The following is a 20,024-nucleotide window of genomic DNA, read 5'->3' as shown; positions in this document are numbered from 1 at the left end:
TACAGAGCCCCACTCTGTGAGTGGGACCTTGGGAAGCAGCTGCCTCCACCTTTAAGGGAGATTGGGGTACCAGATGGTTTTCGAGCCTCTTTTGGTGATAATTCTAGAAGTGGCCCTGAACCTTTTCAGCAAATATATCAGTTATTTATTGCTGAATAATGATCCACTTCAAAACTAGGGGCTTAAAACAACAGCAATCATCAGTTTTCCTCATGAATATTCAATTTGGGTAGGGCTTGGTAGGAAAACTCCCGAGGCCCCACACAGCATCAGCTAGGACGCTCAATAGAGCATTGGAGGAGCCATTCCCAACATGGCTCAGTCGCTTGTCTGGCAAGTTGGGCTGGCTGTCAACTAGGTACTCAGCTGAATGAGGGCTAAGGATCTTGCTTTTTCTCCAAGTAGCCTGGGTTTCTGTACAGCATGGTGGTTGGGTACAAGAGAGAGCCAAGTAGAAGTTGTATCTCCTTTTATGGTCAAGGCTCAGAAACCATATAGCATCACTCCCATAAACTTTCCAGTCACTGGAAGTGAGTCACCAAAGCCAGTCCATACTCCAGGAGGAGAACCAGACTCCACCTGGATGGGAGGCATGTCTAAGAGTCTGTGAACATGTTCTAAAATCATCTCCACAAACAATACCTCTGGTGTCCACCCCCATGTTGACTACTAACTCTGACACCTCCCTTTTCTTTGGCCTCCCTCTCCCACTCAGCCAATCACCAAGAGTTGCGGATTCTACTACCTACAAATACCTGCAAATCTTTTCATTCTCTCATCACACAACTGGACCACTGCACATTCTTAACCGATCTTGCTACCTCCATTCTTTTCTTCTCTGGTATTTAGGATTAGGTTCAGCTGCATGTGAGAAAAATCCAAGTAACAATGGCCTAAACAAGATCAAAATATACATCTATTTTACATAAAAGAAATGGATACATAGCTGTCCAGGGCAGATATAATGGCTCTGTGATTGTCAGGCATCCAGCCTACTTTCATTTTGATGCTCCACAACCCTTAGCATGCCCTGGTCCAAGATGGCTGCACAAGCACCAGACATCACTTCTACAGTCAGGAAAGGAAAAAGGAGTTAGGAAAAATACGCCCACTCCCTTTAAGGGCCTTTCTCAAAAGTTTCTATTTATTGTACAATCCATCACCCCCCTTCCCCTATGCATTAAAATTCCTCATTTATCCCCTTTCCCCCTCATATTCCTTCCTACTCTTTTTCTGGCAAAAATGAGCCTTTTCTTCTTTGTGACTCTATGAGTGTTCTGCACAGGGGAAATCACCCCCATCCAGGACCTGGCTCCACTCATGGTTTCTCTGGTCTTCTGCTCTTTCCTGGTGCTCTTTTTTTGTCAGTGGAGTGTGGGTAATAGAACAGTCACGGGCTTTGGGGGAACTTTAACTGTTTTGTCTTTTCCTTTTCATTTATAAAAATAATAACATTCAATTTCAGAGAACCCAAAATCCCACCTTCCCACCAAACACTACTAAGGGGCTTGGCTTCTGCTCCAAATATTTTCTGTTTTTCTTTCTCTCTTGGTAATGCTTTTAAAGGCTAATGAATTTCTTTCCTCCACCTCCCACCCTTTCCCACCCCTCTAGGTTGTTACAGAGCCCCAGTTTGAGTTCCCTGACTCATACAGCAAATTTCCACTGGCTATCTATTTTATATATGTTACTGTATATACTTCCATGCTATTCTCTCCATATACCTATAGCTAATTTGTGTTGCTGTATGGCAGAAATCAACCCAATGTTATAAACCAATTATCTTTCAATTAAAAAAAATAAATTATAAAAAAATGAATTTCTTTAAATAAATAAAGTTTTTAAAGTGTGAAAGAAATTTCTTAGAAATTCCAAGAATGGAATCTTTATTCCATGCTGTCATAGCATCACTAAGGTTTTTGCGCATCTTATTCCTTCGGTACAGATACCCTCCTCCACTCTTTGCAGGCTCACTCTACGCTTGCTTCAGGCCTCCACTCAGACTTCACTGTCTTCCAAGAAGCCTTTGAGGGGCCCACAAAAATGTTTTGATTTCTTTCAAAATCAGAAGAAAAATAATCTTTTCGGTCTAAGAACATGTTTGAATGTATAATATTAATGTATTTATCTTTATACCAATGCAGTTGTAAAATATCATTTTAAGCATTTTTTTATGGAGAAAGGGGCCCATGAAAACAAAGGATTTTGTACCAACACTTCCAAAAGCTTTAGTGTGGCCCTGCATCCATGGGTTCCCACAGCTCCCTGACCTCAGGCTGGTCATTAGCACTCCCTGCACCATATAGTAACTCCTGGGCATTTGACAGTCTCCCCCACTTGGTGGCTCAGATGGTAAAGAATCTGCCTGCAATGCAGGAGACCTGGGTTCAATCCCTGAGTCAAGAAGATCCCCTGGAGAAAGAAATGGCAACCCACTCCAGTATTGCTGCCTGGAGAATTCCATGCACAGAGGAGCCTGGTGGGCTACAGTCCATGGGGGTCACAGAGAGTAGGACATGACTGAGCAACTAACAACTGTCAACTGCCCAGTTGACAGGCCTGGAAGGGCAGTGTCTGCTGTGGTCCCCCTTACATCTGCAGTGCCTAGAATACAGCCTGGTCTTTGGTGGATTCTCTGCAAACATTGGTAGGTGAATGAATGAATGAGTGCTCTGAGCTTACTCAAATACAGAGTTACAACCCCAGTGAAGATAACGATGCAGGTCCTACCTGGCTCCACCTACCTACCTCTCACCTGGTGTACTGTCTGTCTTAGTACAAATACTAGGTATGTGTGACCTGAGGAAAGTCACTTAATCTCTCTAAATCTCAGTATTGCCATCCACAAAATGGGAGCAGTAGTAGTACCTACCTTATTAGGTTCTTGTAAGAAGGAAATGAAAGAACACTCTACCTGTGAGGGTCTTAGAACAGCTCCTGTTGTATAGTAAGCACTCAATAATTATTACCTACTATTATCATTGTTTTATGGCCAATACCTCTCCCAGAGGTACTTTTTATTTATGAATCAGCTCTTGGAAAAGAGAAGAAGAAATTACTTACCTCTAACCCTAACCACCAGGCTTCTCAGATGGCTCAGTGGTAAAGAACCCGCCTGCCAATGCAGAACCCATAAGAGACACGGGTTCAATCCCTGGATTGGAAAGATTCCCTGGAGGAAGGCATGGCAACCCACTCCAGTATTCCTGCCTGGAGAATCCCATGGACAGAGGAGCCTGGTGGGTTACAGTCCATAGGGTCACACAGAGTCGGACACGACTGAAAGCGACTTAGCACACACATGCACACACAACCCTAACCACCACCCCTGCCCCAACAATGACTATCTTTAATGGCAGAATTTCAGGCTGTGTAGGAAAAGATTATCAGAAGCAAAGAGATTGTCTCATAGCTTTAAATCTTCTTCTATGGTCTCCACCTGGGTAGCTTATCAGGTTGAGGGAGGGGCAAGGCCTACCACAGGGGAAAAGGCCTGGATGTTAGCGTCTATCAGATTGGGTTCTGTCCTAGCTTGGGGTGTTGTAAGAGAAGACCATAGACTAGGTGAGCTAAAAACAAAATTGTATTTCTCACAGTTCTAGAGGCTGGGAAATCCAAACTCAAGGTGCTAGCCAATTGATTCCTGGTGAAATCTCTCTTCCTAGTTTGCAGACAGCCATCTCCTCATGGTCTCCTCAGGGTGCTGGAGAACAGAGAGAGGGAGCAAGTTCTCTCAGGCCTCTTCTTGTAAGGTCACTAATCCTATTCATGAGGGCCCCACCCTCATGACCTGGTTACCTCTCAAAGGCCTCACCTCCTAATACCATCACATTATGGATTAGGGTTTCAACACATGAATGAGATGCAAGAGAGGGGCAAACATGCAGTTCATAACAGGTTCAAATCCTGAATCCAACCCTTCCAACACTAACCTGCAAACTTCCAATTTCTGAGTTGCAAAATGTGTGTGGAGACACAGAGGCTCCGAAACTCTTACTAGGAGTTTGCTAGGGATGTACTGCCTGCCTAGCACCCTCCTATGTGACCCCAGGATCTCTCAGTCCCTTCTCTTCAATGCCAGCTCTCACCCATGTACCCCACTCAGGCCCCTCTCACTCCACCTTCTAGGGGTATTCTGCCCCAAGGCCCACTTCACCCCTGCAACCCAGAGATCTCCCCCACAGCAGAGCCTGCCCATACCCAGTCCTGCCAGCCCCCCACAAGCACTCAGCACCTTTTCCTCCTCCCCGGATCTCTCCTGCCCCGCTGCAGGGCCTGTCCAGCCCTCTCTTGCGCTGCCCATCACAGCGACTTCTGGATCGCGTGGTCCGGCGCTATGCAGAGGTGGCTGACGCTGGCAGCATCTTCATGGACCACTTCACGGACCGGGACAAGCTGCGTCTACTCTACACGCTAGCTGTCAACACGCATCCTGTCCTTCTACAGGTATGCAGTCACCCTGCCCTGGAAAGCCTGTCCAGGGAGGGGATTCACATCAGGCTCTGAGGGGGTAGGACCTGGGTTGAGCTTTCTCTCCCATCACTGGATACCTTGGGGCCACCAGTCCATGTTATAATAGAACCTCTGTGGCACTCAGTAAAAATGCGTTGTTGTTTTAGAGGAAAGAAGTGTGGGAGCTGGGGAGGAGGGGGCACAGCTAGGAGTGGACCTTTCATGGCCAGAGAAAGCCCTGAAGGGCTTTGTGGAGGAGGGCAATTTTGACCAGGTGTCTTAAAGATTAGAAAGGTATGAGCAAGCTCGGAAGGTGAGGAAAAACTAAAGGATGACCCAGTCAGAGGTGTGCTATGCAGCTGTGCTTGGAAAAGATGAAAGGATGGAAGTAACCTAAACCTCCATCAAAAAGGGAATGGTCAAATAGGTAAGGATGCTCTAGAACACTGGTCAACAAGGCAGGTGTGCTGGCCCTGCCTTCATGCAGCTTTCGGTCCAGTGATAGAGACAGTTCTTAACAAGTCAACATCTATAGGACACCCATTTCTCCCCGATCCTGAGAGTCAGGACACTTACTCAGTGGGCACAGAGGAAACTAGGAAATGGGAGGGAGTAGCAGATTAAGGAGGGAGGAAGAGAGAGGAGAGGAGGAAAAGAAAAAGGAAGAAGAAGAAGAGGCAGTGGGAGCGGAGGAGAGGGAGGGGAAACAGAAGGGAAGGAAGAAGAGAGGGAGAAGGGGCAGGGAGAGGAGGTCGTGGAGGAAGAAGAAGCACCATAACAATTAATAATGATTAGTATTGTTATCAAGTATAATTATTTATTATATAATATAGTGATGTTGATGATTATAATAATTATATATTATATTGATAATATGATTGATATTATATTACTATATTTTAATTATTTATAGTATTGTGTTAATATTAATACTTATAATTAATTGTTATATTATATTATAATGATTTGTGTTATAATTATTTATAATATATTTTATCCTGGTTATACTAATATAGTATAATATATACTATTATATAGTATATATTAGTATATAATATACTAATATAATTATTTATTCTATATAAATTATTATATAGTATATATTAAATATACTAATATTATATATAATATATATGTTATTATAACTATGAGATATTACATAAGATAATTATATGTTCTTTTTATATATGATATTGTAGTTATATATTATTGGCCAAAGGGTGATGGGTAAGTACATAATAACAACTCATTTCTCAGCATTGTGTTGAATATTGTACATCATGATCTCATTTAATGCTCAGGACAAACCCCACGGGGATATTATTATTGTCCCCTCTTTCAGATGAGGCAAGTGGAGCTCAGAGCAGTGAAGTGACTTGCTCACAGTACCTTAGCCAGTGTCAGTAATAAAACCCAAACCCAGAGCTGTCTGATGTCAGAGTCCATGCCCGTTCTGCTAAAAGCCGCCTGGTAATGTTGGCATTTCAAATCCTAGAAGAGAAGAAGGAATTGCTGGTTCCTGCACCCTCAGAGGTCTTCTTCTCTCGTTGTCCTACTGTTGGTGGCTGAGGTGGATGATCTGACTACTTCCAGCTCTAGCTCCTGAAAGCCTGCAACACAGGGATGACTCCGTGGCCACACATTTAGACATTGCCAGGGGACCAGGGACCCTCCTCTGTGGCACACAGTGGGAGGGGTCCTGGTAGACAGAGAAGAAAAGGTTTCACAACGTGGCAAGTGGGCTAAAGTGGCAGGAGGCCACAGAACATCATCAGGAAGGAGGATGACTTTGTTTTTTTAAAGAAGGAAAATAAGAGGAAAAGTGCCAAGTACTTATAGTTTCTGTCATTTCTCCCATAAAGAAACACCATTCTAGATATAGCTGCCTCAATAAATAGTCAGAAAAAAAAAAGACAAGCCAGGATTCTCTCCTCCTTTTTTTTCCCTTATTGAGATATAGTTAATTTATAATGTTGTGTTAGCTTCAAATATATGGCAAAGAGATTCAGTTACATATATATATATATGGGCAGGTGGCGCAGTGGTAGATAATCCACCTGCCAATACAGGAGATGCAAGTCATGCAGGTTTGATCCCTGGGTCGGGAAGGTCCCTGGAGGAGGAAATGGCAACCCACTCCAGTATTCTTGCCTGGAGAATTCCATAGACAGAGGAGCCTGAAGGACTATGGCGCTGCAAAGAGTCAGACATGACTGAGTGCACACACACGCACACATGCACGACTGAGCACACACACACACGTATTTCTCTTTCAGATCCTTTTCCTTTATATCTTATTACAAAATACTGAGTAGCATTCCCTGTGCTATACAGCAAGTCCTTGTTGGGTATCTATTTTATATATACACTAGTGTGTATGTTAATCTCATACTCCTGGAGCCCTTACAAGGAGACGGAATTGGCTGGAGCTCTGTGCTTCCCTGGACCAGTGTTAGGCTGTCAGAACATTCCAGTCAGTTGTGGAGTCTCTGTGAATATGTAATTATCCTAGCCAGGCAGATTCGCCAAGGGCCAGTGCAGTGGTTCCCAGAACTTTTTACCCAAGGGTCATCTTCATAATTTTTGCCCTATCCCAGAACTTACTAACTGTACTGTTATTTTTTAAAATATTTTTCTTTAAATCAGTCTTAAGTTGACCCTTTTCCCCTCCATAGCCTCTTCCTAAGCAGACATATCTGTGAAATCTGAAATGAGAGTCGTATTTTTTCAAATATACAACTCTGAAAATAAACACATTCCCCTGATGCCTGAGTGCATGCATGCGAACTCAGTCATGTCCAACTCTTTTGTGACCCTCATGGACTGTAGCCCACCAGGCTCCTCTGTCCATGGGATTCTCCAGGCAAGAATACTGGAGTGGGTTGCCATTTCCTTCTCCAGGGGATCTTCCTTACCCAGGGATCAAATCCACGTATCCTGTGTCTCCTACATTGAAGATGGGTTCTTTACCACTGAGCCACTGGGGAAGCCCCCTGACGCCTGAATGCCCTCTAAAATCATGGCAAGTGCATCAGCACTCTCTTACCTCGCTTGGGGCAACTATGTTGACATATAATCCATCGTATGGAAATAAGAACTTTATTTTATGAATCCTTCCATCAAGAATAGAATAATAACTGGTCGGGGGTGGTGGGGGAGCAAGGAATTGCCATGTTCCAAGAGGTATAAACAAGGTTAAGAGATGCTTTGCTGATGTCTTGAGACAGTAGGTACCTATGTAAGGCTGATTTTTCTGTGTGCTCTTGGTGAGAGAGAACAGAGAGGAGGGAGGAGAAGGAGAGGGAGAGAGAAAGGGAGAGAGCTGCCTCCAGGAGTTTTTTCTCTCTAATCCTCTCATCTTTCCTCCTCTTGGCTTGGCAGATCTTCCCGGGTGCTGAGGGTTGGCCGCTTCCCAAGTACTTGGGCTCCTGTGGTAGATTTCTGGTCAGTACCAGCACCAGTCCGCTGCAGGAATTCTATGGTGCACCACCAGACCAGGCGGCCGACCTAGCCTACCAGCTCCTGGGTGTCCTGGAATCTCTGAGGAGCAATGATTTGAACTACTTCTTCTACTTCACCCACGTGGATGCAGGCATGTTTGGCATCTTCAACAACGGGCATCTGTTCATCCGGGATGCCAGTGCACTGGGCGTGATCGACAGGCAGGAAGGTACCCAGCATGGATCTGGCTGAGCAGCTGTCAGAGGGAAAGTCGGGGTGACAGGAGTTGGGGGGTGATGGGCGGTGGAGTGGGGGTATCACATCACTGGGCTTGACCAGTGTGTCATATTGAGAGCAGCCCAGGTTTGGGAAGAGGAAGGGTCCCTTTCCCCTTTTAAGTCTCTGCTCCAGTGCCAAAGCAGAGTTGAACTTGACCTTGTTACTGCAGGAGAGGAAGATTAGCATGGTGATCATGGAGGTATGGCCCCAGCGGCACCCTCTGTGGGCACTGCCATTGCCCAATATGTCTGTGTGGTACGGGGACCTGCTCAGCCCCTCCTCACACATGGAGAACCCCCCACCCCACATCCAGCTCCCCTTCAGAGCCTTTCCCATCAATGCATTTAGCCTTTATCTGAACAATCTGGCAGATTCACTGGTACATTTCACAATCTATTTGGGACCCTTTGTTTGTGTAAGAGCTTCCATGGTGGCTCAGATGGTAAAGAATCCGCCTGCCATGCAGGAGACCTGGGTTTGATCCCTGGGTAGGAAATATCCTCTGGAGACGTGCATGGCAACCCACTCCAGTATTCTTGCCTGGAGAATCCCATGGACAGAGGAGCCTGGTGAGCTGCAGTCCATAAGGTTGCAAAAAGTCCTCAAATTGAAAAGCATGGCACCAACGGAGGTGTATAAGTGAATTGTGTTTCTCATGATGTGCACAGGTTCAGCCAGGGTTCTAGAACCTTTTGAACACTCCAGTTCTTAATGGTGACCAGATATTCTGAGCCCTGTGGTAGGACAGAGGATTTTAATCTCAAACTTCTGATTTTATTTATATGAGAAGGCTTACAAAGATAGACCAATTAAGCCACACTTACTCCTTTCCTGATTTGCCTTTATTAAGAAGAATCAAATGAAAAGAAATGAGGGTGATTCCAGAATATTCAGAGATGTGACTCACTGAATGTCAGTCCCACTCCAATCAGTTGAAGGCATATTCTGGATTACCTGTTCTTTCTCCCAACTTTGTGTTTAAAAAGAGCAAATGGAACCAGTCTGAGGAATCTCCTCAGTGTTCCCGAATTCAGTAGTAATCATGGGAGAATCACAGCATGTATGTCTGCCTTACAACTGTTGTTCAGTCACTCAGTCATGTCCAACTCTTTGCATCCCCAGGGACTGCAGCACACCAGGCTTCCCTGTCCTTCACCATCTCCCAGAGCTTGCCCAAATTCATGTCCACTGAGTCCATGATGCCATCCAACCATCTCATCCTCTGTCGTCCCCTTCTCCTCCTCCCTTCAATCTTTCCCAGCATCAAGGTCTTTTCAAATGAGTCAGCTCTTCGCATCAGGTGGCCAAAGTATTGGAGTTTCAGCTTCAGCATCAGTCCTTCCAGTGAATACTCAGGACCAATTTCCTTTAGGATGGACTGGTTCGATTTTCTTGCAGTCCAAAGAACTCTCAAGAGTCTTCCAAGAGTCTTATAATTAGAAGGCCAAGTTCTGGTATGGAGAAGTGCATTTCCCTGGCCAGCTCATCTTATTTTAGCAGAAGGAGCTCCCCGCCACCCCCCCACCCCAGGGTTCTCAACAGGGCCTGTCATGTCCCTGAACCCTAAATCTCCTGGGGACTGGAGATACTAGGAGGCTGAACCACTTTGCCCAGCAATTCTCATTAGAGGCACCTCCCCACAGGGAACAGGGGCTGTAAGGTATATAACATCTTCCATCTCTTGTGTAGGCAGCCAAGCAGCCTCCGGCGCAGGAGACAATAAAGACATCTTCAGCTGCCTGGTCTCTGGCTGCCAGACTGAGCTGCCCTCCTGTGACACCATCCCTGAGAAGCAGAACCTGGTGCTGGTGTGCAGCCGGGTGTTGCCCCTGCTTCTCCAGGCCAAGTTCCCGTCCCCAGTGCAGGAGGAGATTGACGCCGAGCTCACTCGCTGCGCAGACGGAACCCGGCCAGACCCGGAGGTCCTCGGGGCTGCCAGCCGGCTGAAGGACATCTTGAGACCCCTGAGAACCTGTGACCCCAGATTCGCCTACCGCTACCCAGACTGCAAGTATAATGATAAGTTCTGAGGGGCTGGAGCCTTGCCGACCCACATCCTTGGAACTTCCACTGCCCACTCGGCTCACTGCATGGTTGAAAGAAGCTGCTCCCTTCTAGCCATTAGGAGAAAGGCACTTTGGTGTCCCAGAGACAGAGGAAGATGCCAACCACCAGAGGACAGTTGGGCCAGAGGGCAGCCATGCTACCTGTCCCCTCTACCCCTAGCTGGGACATCATGGAAGAGCCCAGGGTTGGGCATTGGAAGACCTGGGTATGGACACTCACTCAGCCTCTTTGAGCCTCAATTTTCTCTCTTCTCCACAAGACTCTTGAGTTAGTGAAAAATGCCAGAGATGTGAAGGGCCCAGGACACACACTTCCTCCTCCCAACCCAGTCAGTTACAAAGAATGTTCCAGAAGCATGCATGCCCAGACAGGGTAAATGAGACATAGCCATGGAGGTCAAAAGAGTGACATGGAGGAAAGACTTGGCCCCGGTGCTAGCCCTCCTGGAACACTCTCCATACTGCCAGGGGGTGAGGAGACTGAAGGCCGAGGGGACGCAGAGACAGGAGGCACTTAATGGCGTGGGAAGGAGGCAGGGGTAAGAAGAGAAGAGTGCTGGGCTGGGGGCCAACATGTTTGTCCACATCCTCTGAGAACCAGATGTCAAGACAGGATTAAGTGGGCAAGGACTGTATTGAGGAAGATGGCTGTGTGGGAGGAAGGGAGGGAGGAGCCAAAGACCATGGGGAGAATCATAAGGCCAGGCTGGAAGGCTGACGCCCCCTCCCCTGAGTGAAGGCAAGAAGATCAGATGAGAGCATCCCAGACTCCCCTCTGCTCAACCAAAATAAGATTCAGCAGGGCTGTCAGGGTGTCCTTGAGCTAAAGCCAGTCATCAGAGAAACTTCCCAAGCAAGGATGGACCGCTCTTATATTCCTGCTGCAGGGAACAGCCCTTGGGAAGCGTGGCCTTAGCCCAGCCACAAAGATGGATTTCAAAGCACAGTGCAGGGCACTTAGCCAGTTGAGCTCCCTGGAGCAGGAGGTTTGTGAGTAGAACATTCTTCGTAGCCATAGCCGAGGACCAGGGCCAGGTCTCTCTACATAACTTCCTCTAGGGCAGGACTCTAAGGAGTCTGAGAATTTTCATTCAAACTTGGCCTTATGGGTCATTCTAAAAAAACTTTTTCAAGGTCAGCCAACAGAATATATTTTATTCAACAGTTTGCATGTTTTATACCTTTCAAATGATTAGCCACATGGTATGTGGGTTTCCATGTATCCTTTTGCCCAGGCTGCAAACATTAATGGGGGTTCCTTGGACTTTTCCCCAGTCACCCTGCCTGCCCTCTACCTTCAGAGACCTCTCAGTTGGCCTCCTCTTTTGGGCTTCCCTGGTGGCTCAGACGATAAAGCGCCCGCCCGCAATGCGGGAGACCCAGGTTCGATCCCTGGGTTGGGAAGATCCCCTGGAGAAGGGCATAGCAACCCACTCCAGTATTCTTGCCTGGAGAATCCCATGGACAGAAGACCCTGACAGGCTACAGTCCATGGGGTCACAAAGAGTCAAACATGACTGAGCGACTTCACTTTCACTTTTCTACCTCTGAGTCACCACCTTTAAGATAAAATGCCTGGCGTAATAGGCTTCATGCAGCAGATGTGGAAACTGAGGCCCAGGGAGGCAGAGTGACTTGCCAGGATAGTTTCAGAACTCCAGCGACCAGTCCAGGTTCCTCTTGCCTTCCCTTTCAGCCTTGTGTGTGGATGCTAAGTTGCTTCTGTCGTGTCCGACTCTTTGCAAGCCTATGGGCTGTATCCCACCAGACTCCTCCGTCCATGGGATTCTCCAGGCAAGAATGCTGGAGTGGGTTGCCATTTCCTTCTCCAGGGGATCTTCCCAACCCAGGAATCAAACCCAAGCCTCTTAGTCTTCTGCATTGGCAGGCAGGTCCTTTACCACTAGCGCCACCTGGGAAGTCCCCTTCAACCTCTGTCCTGCCCAACTTTGGTCCCTTTGTTGACATTTAAAGATGAGCCAAGGAAAATCATATTTTGTTGTACACTGCAATGCAGTTGGGGGTCTCCCTTTTGACTACCTCTGGGGCAACCATGACAATGAGGATGCTGAGACAAGCTTCTGGAAGGGCAGGTTTGGGCTGCCTGAGAATTTTTGAGACAGTTACTTCCTGGCTTGGTCTGGAGGGTGATTTCCCAACACCTTGCTTTTTTAGCCAGTGAAACTGATCTTAAACTTCTGGTTTTCAGAACTCTCAGAGGATACATTTCTATTGTTTTAAGCCACCCACTTTGGAATAATTGTTATAGCAGCCACAGGAGACAAACACTTATCTTGAACTCATCTTAATGTCTGCTTGCAGAGAACCCAACTTGCAATACTCCCCAACTCCAGTCTATTCTGATGGATTCAAAAGCCAGACCCACCAGGAGGGAGTTATTATGTGTCCATATCCAGGTCTGAGGCTTGGACCGTTCTGTTCCTCCACTTACTAAACCCCAGGCATCTTAACTAGACCTGAGTCCTACCTGGACCCTAAGCTTTTCCTGACAGCCCAGTCCCCATCAAGCCCTTTCTGAATCCCTCCTCTGTACCCCTGAACCCCGAGTCTGTGCCTATATGAGGCTAATCCCAAGGGTATTCCAGAGAGATATGTGTCCCTCCTTCCCATCCAGCTGGGCACTCCTTGAAGGTGGCAGTGGCACAGACCTCTGCGTTCCCTGTCACAACCAGCACCAGGCTGAGCACAGAGCAAGTGCCCAGAAAATGTTCTTGCTAAAAATAATGACTGTTTTTCAACCCTGGTGTTTTTCATACACCATGTGCTCTAAACTGATTATTTGTGTCCCCCTCCAAAATTGAGATCTTAACTCCCAATGTGATGGTATTTGGGAGTAGAGTTTGGGGGAGTTAACTATTAATAGGTCATGAGGGTAGAGCCTTCATGAATGGGGTGAGTGCCCTTATAAATGAGACCCTAGAGAGCTCCATCACGCCTGCCTTGTAGGGACACAGCAGGAAGATCCGGTCCTGGCTGTGAACCAAGAAGCTTGTTCTCAGCAGACATCAAATCTGCTAGCACCATGATCTTGGACTTCCCAACCACTGGAACTGTGAGAAATAATTATTGGTTATAAACCACCCAATCTGTGGTATTGTTATAGCAGCCAGAACAGACAAAGACAGCATGCTGGACATATACAGGATATAGCCACTTCCTCAAGAACAGTTCTTTCCTCTCAACAGCCAGGAGACAAGTGAGTCAACACTCTAGAGACTTCAGTCAGAATAAAATCATTGTAGTGGAATCTGATTGGAGACAATAGAGTATTTTTCTGGGTTTCATCAGCCACTGTCTTTTTGCCTGCAGAACCAGCTACATAATTTGTGGGGCCCAGTGCAAAATGGAAACATGGAGCCTCCTGTCATTGAGAAATGCAAGATGGCGTCAGCAGAGCATTAAACTAAGTGCGGGTCCTGTGTAACTCTATGTTGCATGCCCACGCAGCCAGCTCTGACTGCCGGAGAATGCTGATTAACCTCTGTGTGGTGGGTTCTTGGGATTTACTGGGGTCTCACTTGACTTCCACAACCAAAAGGAGTATCTGTGGAACCAGAGGTGATATAAAATATTTACTAACCATCATGGCAAAGTGAGTGAGTGGTAGACGCTCAGTCGAGTACCCATGGCCTATAGCCCCCCGGGCTCCTCCATCCATGCGATTCTCTAGGCAAGAATCCTGGAGCGGGTTGCCATTTCCTCCTCCAGGGGATCTTCCGGACCCAGGGATTGAAGCTGGGTCTCCTGCACTGCAGGCAGACTCTTTACTGTCTGAGCCACCAGGGAAGCCTTATCATGGCAAAGGAACTGACCTAGGAGAACAGACTCCATTGGCTGCGGTTGTCAGGTCGGCATCCCCACAGCCCTGTGGGCAAGTTCTACTTTTCAAACAAGGAAACTGGTTCAGAAATTTGCTCAAGGCAACAATTTTCAGGTCTCCCACTTTCCTGGTCCTCCCGTGTAGTGTCTGACTTCTGCTGATAAGCAATTGCAGGAGCCTGAATGTTTCCTCTAGAGTTCAAATAAATACTTTGTGGGATTTGTGTCCATTTTGGAAAAAAGTAGAGCCCTGGAATCAGACAGACCCGGTTTCAAATCACGACTCTGCTGGTTACTCGGTAACCTTGGGCAAGTTGCTTAACCTAAGTCTCACTTTCCTTATCCATAAAATGGTGAGGAAAAGATTTACCTGCTTAGGGTTATTATCCCATTTAAATGACTGATCATTTCTCAAGGGCCTGGCACATATGGGCATTCTGTATCTGATGGCCTTTCTTTAGGAAAGGGCAGAGGGTTTCCTGGCAGAAAGGGCTCCTCACACAGCCAAAGTGAGTGCTGTAGCCTCTTGGGAGGGATCTTGACCTCTGTCCCAAGGCTCTGCTCAGACCAGAGGAATCATGAGGGTGCTGCAGGCTGCCAGACAGTGTGACAGGGGTCATTTTTCTTCCCTTCCGCTCTCCAAACTCTGGGTTGATCTTGAAAGGCAGCTGGGAAGCCAATACGCTTGCATCCCCAGACTGGCCCTTCACCAGGCTCAGGAGGGAATCCTTCTCAAGCAGGTAATTTAGGGGGCCTTGGGAAGTCCATCCATGCTCAGGAAATTCTAGTACCCTCTTGGCCCATTGAAAGCTCCTGGCTCACTGTCTATGCATGGTGATATGGCTTTTCTGCCCACTTCAGGCCTGTTGTCCACAAATATTGGCACAGCTGAGCTCACATGCACACAAGTATACTCTGATCTGTCTGCAACAACTTTGTGTCATTGTTTAAAAGTGGTTGTGACTGTGGGTTGTGAGGGAGGGTTAACACCCAGGCAGGGGGCCCCAAATGTGCAGATATAATGACCCTCCAAGAAGGCAACTTAGAGGAATAGGCCAGCAAAGGGGAACTGAGCAACCAGGGGCCCACCTGTTGGAGCTCATCGTAGAAGCAGACAAGGAGAGGGAGAAGCCCCAGCCCACTAGGGTGATCAGGGCATCATCTCAGCCCTGAGCTACCTATGGAGGCAGTGTGGCCCCACAGACAGAGTGGCAGTTCTGGAAGCTGAGTCATCTGCCTTCAGATCTTGTGCCAGCCCCTCTCACAAAACTCAGTGCCTCAAAGCTATTGATTGCAGCATTGTTCATAATTGCAAATATCGAAAACAATTTCAATGCCATGGGAGAGTGATTGAATACGCCGCAGCACACATCCACACAAAGGAGTGCTATGCAGCTCTACAAATGAATAAAGAAGATCTCTAGGAACTGATATGGAGTGATTTGCAAGTTATACTATGAAGTGAGAAAAAAAACACAGAGGTGTGTTTATAGAATGCTACTTTTCATGTAAGAAAAAAGATACAAGAAAACATTTATGTGTCTGCTCACCTGTGATGCAAAAAAAGATATACACACACACACACACACACACAAGTCTGTGGGTGTGCAGCTATATAAAGAATAAACCAGAAGCTAATGAGATTGGTTCCCTACAGGGAATTGATGTCAATGGAGTGGAAAGAAGAGAGGAATAGGAGTGAGCCAAAGGAATGGAGAGGGAGTGAAACTTCTCTGAGTGTACCTTTTTTTTAGAATCATGAGAATACCTCACACAATCCACAAATAAAGAACCAAGATCAGCCAGGATGTGGGTTGAACTAAAATGAAATACAAAGAATAACAAATGGACACAACTGTATTGAAAAAAAAAAAAAGAATTAAATAACTACACAGAGAAACTAACCTGGGTAACTTGGAAAGTAAGCCTTTTGACAACATAGTATAAGACAACAAACAAAAAGAAGTCTACACACATTTTAAAATGGTTAATTTTATAGTATGTGAATTCTACCTCAATTTAAAAAGAGTGGGGGAAATCCATTCACAAAAACTCTGCTCTGGTTAGTGATTATTTTTCCTATGAGAATCTGGGTTAGCAGTTCTGAAATTACTTTAAGTCTTGAGCAAGTATTGCTTGGAGAAAAAAGTAACAAGTCAGGAAATACAGAATTTTGTGCTCCTTCCAATTTTGAATGTTGTGATGTTAGATTGGAATTGGAAGCATCACTATGAACTCATGATTTTTTTTCTTTCTGGTCACAACTCAAGGCAGGTAGGATCTTAGTTCCCCAATCAAGGATCAAAGTCAAGCCCCCTGCAGTGCAAGTGTGGAGTTTAAACCCCTGAACCACCAGGGAAGTCCCTGATCTAGGGATTTTTTAGGTATATATACACAGATGGAGAGATATAGGGATAGAGATGTGAGTGTAGAGAAGTGTATAGAAATATATTTCCTAGCTTTATTCTCTGAGATGGCCTATAAGAAGTGACACTCCAGTACATAGTGCCTAGGTCTTGGTTTCTTCAGTAAAAGAAACCAGAGCTCTTTGGAGAAATGGCTGATTCTGAGACTAGATAGGGAAAGTACAAGATAAGCCTGTAATACTCTTGTGCTGCCAGAAAGGGAGGACGTGCTAAAAAAATTGGGGGCATGTTAAAAGGACACAGGAACCAACTTGAAGGGGCTCCCATAGCCAAATTTGGGACAATTTAAATACTAAATAAGTAATGATAGAAATAATCCATACAATAAAATCAATTCTTATGAGACCATACTGATACAAATAAATAACCAGAGAAGTAAATAAATGGGAAAGGCAAGAGCTCTTCTTTACAGTAGAATTCCAATAAATGCAGAAGAAATGATGCAAGTGGAAAATCACCACTTGGCAAACACCAGATTAATAATGATTGCAGGCAAGAATCCTCAGTGGGGGCTGAAACTGGTTGATCAAAGTAGGAAGAAACAGGATGCTTGCATGATCTCAAAGTTATCTTGCCACAACATACCCATTAATTACAAAGAGGAAAAAAAATTGTAAATTTATGCTTGAAGAAACCTGGCAGACACTACTGTAACCAAGTGATCAAGGTCAACGTCACTTGTATAAGTCACATAGACATCAGGTACACTCTGATATGATGCGCTGAGAAGGGTATTTTTGCCCCACATGCAAAACTTCGATTAACTCATGAGATAACATCAAACAACTTGAGGGACAACCTACAACTAGCCATGAGAAACAAAGAAAGAGTGAGGAATTATCGTGGATTGCCGGTGCCTAAGGAGACAGGAGAACTACATACAACGTGGGGGCCTAGGCTGGGTCCTGGAGCAGGAAAAGGACATCAGCAGTGACAACACTCACCAGCCCAAACTCAACAGCAACAGAGCTGTAGTTGAACCAGTTGAATTTACCACTCATCAAAACAAGATAGAATGGGCACCATGGAGCAATATGAAGTGTCTCAGTAAGAGGGGGTTAGAAAAGACTTAGAGATTTGGGCTTATTAAGTGATTTAGGGGAGAGTTCAAGAAAGAAGAGCTTTGCTTTAGATGGAATGCTGTCAGTAACCGAGGTAAATCCATAATTGTACGCCTCAGTAAATCTTATCATTAAAAGCAGGAGGAATGGCGCAGGTTAACTCTGTAGTTAGGAAAGCAGCAGTCACTCACAGTAGCCAGGACGGGGTGTATTTGGTCATTTTTATTTAAACAATGCTCATGATGCTGTTTGTGTTCAGACCTGAATGGCCTTGTTTTCTGTCTTGATTCACCATGGTCACAGAGTGGCCTTGCTTAACGTTAGTGATCTGAGAAATGCTTTAGGTTCAAGGAGAATGCAAAGGCCCAGCTACTGTGAGCCACTTTTCTCTTTCTCAGTGGGACAACTGGTGAAATTCTAGGATCTAATTATAAACTGTGGAAAATTCTGAAAGAGATGGGAATACCAGACCACCTGACCTGCCTCTTGAGAAACCTGTATGCAGGTCAGGAAGCAACAGTTAGAACTGGACATGGAACAACAGACTGGTTCCAAATAGGAAAAGGAGTACATCAAGGCTGTATATTGTCACCCTGCTTATTTAACTTATATGCAGAGTACATCATGAGAAACGCTGGACTGGGAGAAACGCTGGACTGGAATAAACACAAGCTGGAATCAAGATTGCCGGGAGAAATATCAATAACCTCAGATATGCAGATGACACCACCCTTATGGCAGAAAGTGAAGAGGACCTAAAGAACCTCTTGATGAAAGTGAAAGAGGAGAGTGAAAAAGTTGGCTTAAAGCTCAACATTCAGAAAACTAAGATCATGGCATCTGATCCCATCACTTCATGGGAAATAGATGGGGAAACAGTGGAAACAGTGGCTGACTTTATTTTTCTGGGCTCCAAAATCACTGCAGTTGGTGACTGCAGCCATGAAATTAAAAGACGCTTACTCCTTGGAAGGAAAGTTATGACCAACCTAGACAGCATATTAAAAAGCAGAGACATTACTTTGCCGACTAAAGTCCATCTAGTCAAGGCTATGGTTTTTCTAGTGGTCATGTATGGATGTGAGAGTTAGACTATAAAGAAAGCTGAGCACTGAAGAACTGATGCTTTTGAACTGTGGTGTTGGAGAAGACTCTTGAGAGTCCCATGGACTGCAAGGAGATCCAACCAGTCCATCCTAAAGGAGATCAGTCCTGGGTGTTCATTGGAAGGACTAATGTTGAAGCTGAAACTCCAGTACTTTGGCCACCTGATGCAAAGAGCTGATTCATTTGAAAAGACCCTGATACTGGGAAAGATTGAGGGCAGGAGGAGAAGGGGACAACAGAGGATGAGATGGTTGGATGGCATCACCGACTCAATGGACATGGGTTTGGGTAGACTCCAGGAGTTGGTGGTGGACAGGGAGGCCTGGAGTGCTGCGGTTCATGGGGTCGCAAAGAGTAGGACACGACTGAGTGATTGAACTGAACTGAATTATATCAGTACATAGTATTTTATCAGTGTTCTTTTCCTAGTTGAAGCATTAGTACTATGGCTATGTAAGGTGTCAACATTAAGGGATGTCAGATGGGGGAACTCTGTATATGATTTGGGAACATTTTTGTAAGTCTAAAATTATTCCAAAATAAAAAACTAAAAAAGCAACTCAGTGTGTGAAGCAAAAATTTTTCAGCACCAGGTGAAGAAACTGCCTTGCATACTGGGGCTGGGTAATATAACACAAAAGACAAAACACAAAAGGATTATGTGTGTGACAAGATGGTCCTAACTAAGAAGGGAAACTGAGATGGATTAAAAGGAAGATTCAGATTACCTATGTGTATATAACTGAGTCACTTTGTTGTACAGCAGAGATTGGCACAATATTGTAAATCAATTATACTTCAACAAAAGAAATAAATAAATCAATAAAAAGAAGATTCAGGTCTCTCGTTTAGGGCTTACTCCAGGGTGATGCACATTGAGTAGAAGCACCATTTCCGTTGTTCAGTTTGCCCAGCTGAATGAATATACCTGTACTGAAGTAGGGCTGCCCCTACCATTCTGGAAGGCAGTAGAGACCTGGGGCTCACACGTTCACTTCTGATTCCTTTCCTTCTACATACAAACCCTGGTGCCTCATGAAGAGAGCTGAAATCTGCACCCCCCCAACCTCACACACAGTACCCTGAGCCCCCGGCCCTTTACCTGAACCCACCTTTCCATTTCATGCCCCTACCTGCATCTTCTCTCTGAAAAAAATCATTCTTTAGGAGGAACTGTGCCAAAAGTGAGTTAATATTCCCCATGTCAAAATCACACGTTGCTTGTGCTTTTAAAATAATGCTACCCAAGGCAGGCAAAATTTCGGGAAAAGAGGCAAGTAGTGGGAACTTGGTGAAAATATAATCCTATCAAAAAGCAATTTGGCAATGTTCATCAAGAGCCTCAAAAGGAC

General features: G+C 45.6%; 1 protein-coding gene across 1 annotated transcript in view; it reads left to right on the top strand.

The window, feature by feature from the left end:
* DIPK2B (divergent protein kinase domain 2B) overlaps window positions 1-19,231 on the top strand; it is a 46,505-nt gene extending 27,274 nt beyond the window's left edge. Inside the window, exons 3-5 of the mRNA XM_004022021.6 lie at window positions 4,273-4,446; window positions 7,834-8,122; window positions 9,862-19,231. Of these exons, the coding sequence (XP_004022070.1) occupies window positions 4,273-4,446; window positions 7,834-8,122; window positions 9,862-10,202 (804 nt within the window). The 3' untranslated portion in view covers window positions 10,203-19,231. The remainder of the gene's footprint in view (window positions 1-4,272; window positions 4,447-7,833; window positions 8,123-9,861) is intronic.
* The last annotated feature ends 793 nt before the right edge of the window (window positions 19,232-20,024 follow it).

Source organism: Ovis aries, chromosome X (genome assembly GCF_016772045.2).
Source record: "Ovis aries strain OAR_USU_Benz2616 breed Rambouillet chromosome X, ARS-UI_Ramb_v3.0, whole genome shotgun sequence".
In the NCBI taxonomy this organism is placed as follows: Eukaryota; Metazoa; Chordata; class Mammalia; order Artiodactyla; family Bovidae; genus Ovis; species Ovis aries.
The sequence above is the reverse complement of the archived record's forward strand: the minus strand, read 5'-3'. Positions and strand labels throughout refer to the sequence as shown.